Here is a 5,648-nt window from a genome sequence, read left to right on the forward strand (position 1 = left end):
ATTGAATAAATACAAAAAATAGGAATAGATTCCATAGGTCTAATATAAAAGTGGCTAAAGTATATTTTTTGTCCCTAATATTTTTAAATTTTTTTAAAAATATTCTTAACATTTAATTTGATTCAATTTTGTTCTTAACATTTCGATAAGTTTCGATTTTATCTTTACCATTAAATTTTTTACAGTCAACCATCAGTCAAATTTTTTTTTTAATTCTACCCTAATTTTCATCATCACCATCTTCACCGTTTTAATCTCATCTCAAACCTCATCCCGTTCTTATCACCGTCACAAAGTCACCATCTTCTCTCTCTATTTTGTGTCTTTAGAACTTGTACTTATTCTCTAAATTATCGACCTTGTTCTTGTATTGCTGTTATGTAGGACATTTCGTTAATTATTTAAACATTGAAATTAAATAAAACATTTTTAGATTTAAATAGGACATTTTAAACTTTAAAGATAAAAATAAGATTACGTCCAAACGTAGAAAATCAATTTAATATTTTTCTTTTTTTTCTTTTTATATATTTATTTTATACTACATTCTTTTTTTTCTTAGTTAATAAAAATCAAATTCTAAACCTTTAAGTTATAAAAAGTTAAAATCTCTAATTATGTACCAATATGTCATCAAACTGCTTGTTCAAAAAATTAAACTGATAATGTATATAACCATATTTAAAATAATTGAATATACCAACAAGATTAAAACTGAAATTCAACGAGCAAACTAAATTGACACAATATTCTGGCATAACGGTGATTTTTATCAAAATTGTTATAAATCCATTTCTCAATGCTTTAAAGGACGATAATCACCTAAACGCTGATAATCTATTTTATAGTATTTTAAAACCGTCACAAATCTCTTTAAAAGATCCCGCTAAATCCCACCTTCTTTGTAATATATATATATTAGTCATAGTTTATTAGAGACTTTGTCTAGACTAACAACAAATGCAAAATATTAATAGTAATATCGACTGAATTAGTGATGAATAGATTATTGATAATGTGATCGCAATTTAGTGACATAACAGTGGCAAATAATTAATTTTGTACTACAATCTTAGGTAACAATTTAATGTCTAATTTGTTGGGATCTAGCTAAGTGGTTGTTAGTAAAAATAATCAGCTACTAAATTATATTTTCAAATTTAATGACCAAATATTGCATAAGAAAAATATTTCGACAACCAATATTTAACAACTAATATTTAATAACTAATCTTAAGATCACTTACATAGATTAGCAGTTAGATTTTATTTTTTTTGGGGGAGGAGGGGGTTTTGTTTTGTTTTGGGGGTTTACTTTATGAAGAAGCAAAAGACTAATTAATAAAAGAACTAAAGAGAAACCAGATTAGGAGCACCACAGATCAAAACATGAAACTGTGATGAGAAGACGAACACAGAATTTGAGAGCAAAAAGGTAACTTGTGAATGAAGAAACAAAACTAAACTGTGAATATCATTCAGTATATTAGTGTATATTTACAATGAGTTGCAGCCACTATTTATAACCATTGTCTAAAGTCTAAACTAACTCTTCACATCAAGATAGAAATACCAAGAACATCATCTTTAACTACTGTGCAATGAGTAACTAACTAACTAGTTGTTAGAATTAAAACTATTTAAGCAATTTTGCTCTTCTCCTTTAATAATTAACAACATAAAAAATATTTGATAACAGAAAAAAATTAACAAAAATCAATCAAAATTTGCCTTATTTAAATATTCTGACTTTTTTTCTTCTTCTTAACATGACGGCAACGTATATATGATTTTCTTTTAATCATTTAGAATTAAGCTTCTTCTCATGAGTTCAAATCTTGTTCATGGCTCAATTACTATCATATTCCAAATAATAATAATAATCAACAGGAATCGTGACTCCACTGAAAGCAAATGTTATCAAAAAAAGCGTAGCCATCGGCCTTTTTTCTTGTAGTGTTATCATCATGACCATTATTTTCAATAAACCTACAAGGTCCTTCTTTGAATATTTGCCACGTGATATCCGTATAAGTTTTGTCCCTATCATATTCATATATATCAAACCGACGGCAAACACCATCTTCCCAAGCAAAGCTACAATAGAAAAGTGTGGTTCCAAAGATATTAGGTCTAAAATGGAACAAGAAATGTTCATGAGACTTTAGATATTGCACCCTAATATCATCATCTCTTGATTTGCAATGAACCGTTAGATCGTCCTGGTCTTCTAGAAGATTCTGAATTGCCACAGATATTTCCGATGACCTTGATAAAACGTTGCCAAAAAATGGAAGCATAGTAAGAAGCCATAGGATGAAAATGCTTCTAGCAAGATGAGCCATGGCTATCGCGCTATTTGGACTACTAATTTTTTTTTATCCTTTTTAATATGAAGTTGTGAATAATTGTTATGTTTATATATAGGATCAAGTAACTAGAATTTAAGGTATTATAGACTATAGTCTATAGAGTAAAAGAGATGGTTGAACTAAAAAATTTGAAAAAACTGCGGCGTGAATATTGTAGACAATATGGTTATATGGCCCCACACAAAGAGTGCACGGCACCACACAAAGAGTGCCTCGATGATGGGAGTATACAACACAAATTAAATTTAAGTTTTTGGTTTATTAAATTAGCAATTCATCGGATTTTTTATTTAAATAAATATTTACAAGTCAGATTTAAATTAGGATATATACATGCAACGATTTTTCATTTAGGATATTTATATGTAATATCTCCATACAGATGTTTTATATGCGTAAATTATCCGAAATATTAATCATAATATATGTATTCTTTTTCTGTCTGTATATATGACTAGATGAAATTAAACATTGTTTAGACTAACACAATATAAAAATATATAGAGTTAAGGTTATGGTTGAACTCAAATTTAAGTCTCAAAAGCATGCATAAAGCTTTTCTCATTATACGGTAACATACAAAATGCGTTTGCATATATATAGATTATAGATTATAGTTTTTGAGAAGTAGTTCCATTGAGGGAATACTAACATAGTGACTAGCGCAATTAACGCATATTTTAAGTTTTTTTAAAATAGCATATTACTTTATGAGAAATGCCAAACTTTATTATTTTTTATTATTAGTTAATTATTAATATTTAAAAATTTAGGATAAAATATATTATTAAATAATTAAATTAAAAAAATTATCTCTAAAAAAAATTAAATTATTAGCTAAGTCAATACCAAAGCTTGAAAAAATTTTTGGAGAACAAAAAATGTTAACATAAAAATTATATAATAATATTTATATTAAAATAAAATTTATAAATATAATTATTTTTTTAAGTTTATTTCTAATATGACAATAAATAAATAATTATATAAATAGATATTATAAAATAAATAACTATATTGATAAAAAAATAATTTTACTACAATTAATTTTAATATTAAAATTGTAAAATTTTATTGATAATTAGAATAATAAATGATAATAAGAATGAGAGTTTAATTTGTATAAATAAATTAATAAATTTTTTAATTTGTAAAAGTCTATTGAAATTTAAATTTAAAATATTATTATAAAATAAATAACTATATAGAAAAAAAATTAATTTTACTATAACTAATTATAATATTAAAATTATAAAATATTGTTGATAATAAGAATAATAAATGATAATGAGAATGAGATTTTAATTTGTATATGAATAAGTTAATAAAGCCTTTAATTTGTGAAAGTCCATCAAAGTCTATGTCCAAGATGTTAATGTTTAAAATTAAAAAGGATTGAATAAATACAAAAAATAGGAATAGATTCCATAGGTCTAATATAAAAGTGGCTAAAGTATATTTTTTGTCCCTAATATTTTTAAATTTTTTTAAAAATATTCTTAACATTTAATTTGATTCAATTTTGTTCTTAACATTTCGATAAGTTTCGATTTTATCTTTACCATTAAATTTTTTACAGTCAACCATCAGTCAAATTTTTTTTTTAATTCTACCCTAATTTTCATCATCACCATCTTCACCGTTTTAATCTCATCTCAAACCTCATCCCGTTCTTATCACCGTCACAAAGTCACCATCTTCTCTCTCTATTTTGTGTCTTTAGAACTTGTACTTATTCTCTAAATTATCGACCTTGTTCTTGTATTGCTGTTATGTAGGACATTTCGTTAATTATTTAAACATTGAAATTAAATAAAACATTTTTAGATTTAAATAGGACATTTTAAACTTTAAAGATAAAAATAAGATTACGTCCAAACGTAGAAAATCAATTTAATATTTTTCTTTTTTTCTTTTTATATATTTATTTTATACTACATTCTTTTTTTTCTTAGTTAATAAAAATCAAATTCTAAACCTTTAAGTTATAAAAAGTTAAAATCTCTAATTATGTACCAATATGTCATCAAACTGCTTGTTCAAAAAATTAAACTGATAATGTATATAACCATATTTAAAATAATTGAATATACCAACAAGATTAAAACTGAAATTCAACGAGCAAACTAAATTGACACAATATTCTGGCATAACGGTGATTTTTATCAAAATTGTTATAAATCCATTTCTCAATGCTTTAAAGGACGATAATCACCTAAACGCTGATAATCTATTTTATAGTATTTTAAAACCGTCACAAATCTCTTTAAAAGATCCCGCTAAATCCCACCTTCTTTGTAATATATATATATTAGTCATAGTTTATTAGAGACTTTGTCTAGACTAACAACAAATGCAAAATATTAATAGTAATATCGACTGAATTAGTGATGAATAGATTATTGATAATGTGATCGCAATTTAGTGACATAACAGTGGCAAATAATTAATTTTGTACTACAATCTTAGGTAACAATTTAATGTCTAATTTGTTGGGATCTAGCTAAGTGGTTGTTAGTAAAAATAATTAGCTACTAAATTATATTTTCAAATTTAATGACCAAATATTGCATAAGAAAAATATTTCGACAACCAATATTTAACAACTAATATTTAATAACTAATCTTAAGATCACTTACATAGATTAGCAGTTAGATTTTATTTTTTTTGGGGGAGGAGGGGGTTTTGTTTTGTTTTGGGGGTTTACTTTATGTAGAAGCAAAAGACTAATTAATAAAAGAACTAAAGAGAAACCAGATTAGGAGCACCACAGATCAAAACATGAAACTGTGATGAGAAGACGAACACAGAATTTGAGAGCAAAAAAGTAACTTGTGAATGAAGAAACAAAACTAAACTGTGAATATCATTCAGTATATTAGTGTATATTTACAATGAGTTGCAGCCACTATTTATAACCATTGTCTAAAGTCTAAACTAACTCTTCACATCAAGATAGAAATACCAAGAACATCATCTTTAACTACTGTGCAATGAGTAACTAACTAACTAGTTGTTAGAATTAAAACTATTTAAGCAATTTTGCTCTTCTCCTTCAATAATTAACAACATAAAAAATATTTGATAACAGAAAAAAATTAACAAAAATCAATCAAAATTTGCCTTATTTAAATATTCTGACTTTTTTTCTTCTTCTTAACATGACGGCAACGTATATATGATTTTCTTTTAATCATTTAGAATTAAGCTTCTTCTCATGAGTTCAAATCTTGTTCATGGCTCAATTACTATCATATTCCAAATAATAATAATAA

At 25.2% G+C, this 5,648-nt stretch overlaps 1 protein-coding gene across 1 annotated transcript; it reads right to left on the reverse strand.

The window, feature by feature from the left end:
• Positions 1-1,883: 1,883 nt before the first annotated feature.
• On the reverse strand, positions 1,884-2,345 carry LOC112795267 (S-protein homolog 3-like). The gene has a single exon (XM_025837207.1). It carries the CDS (start codon positions 2,343-2,345, stop codon positions 1,884-1,886), a length of 462 nt encoding a protein of 153 aa, XP_025692992.1.
• Positions 2,346-5,648: the final 3,303 nt, after the last annotated feature.

Source organism: Arachis hypogaea, chromosome 4 (genome assembly GCF_003086295.3).
Source record: "Arachis hypogaea cultivar Tifrunner chromosome 4, arahy.Tifrunner.gnm2.J5K5, whole genome shotgun sequence".
Lineage (NCBI taxonomy): Eukaryota > Viridiplantae > Streptophyta > Magnoliopsida > Fabales > Fabaceae > Arachis > Arachis hypogaea.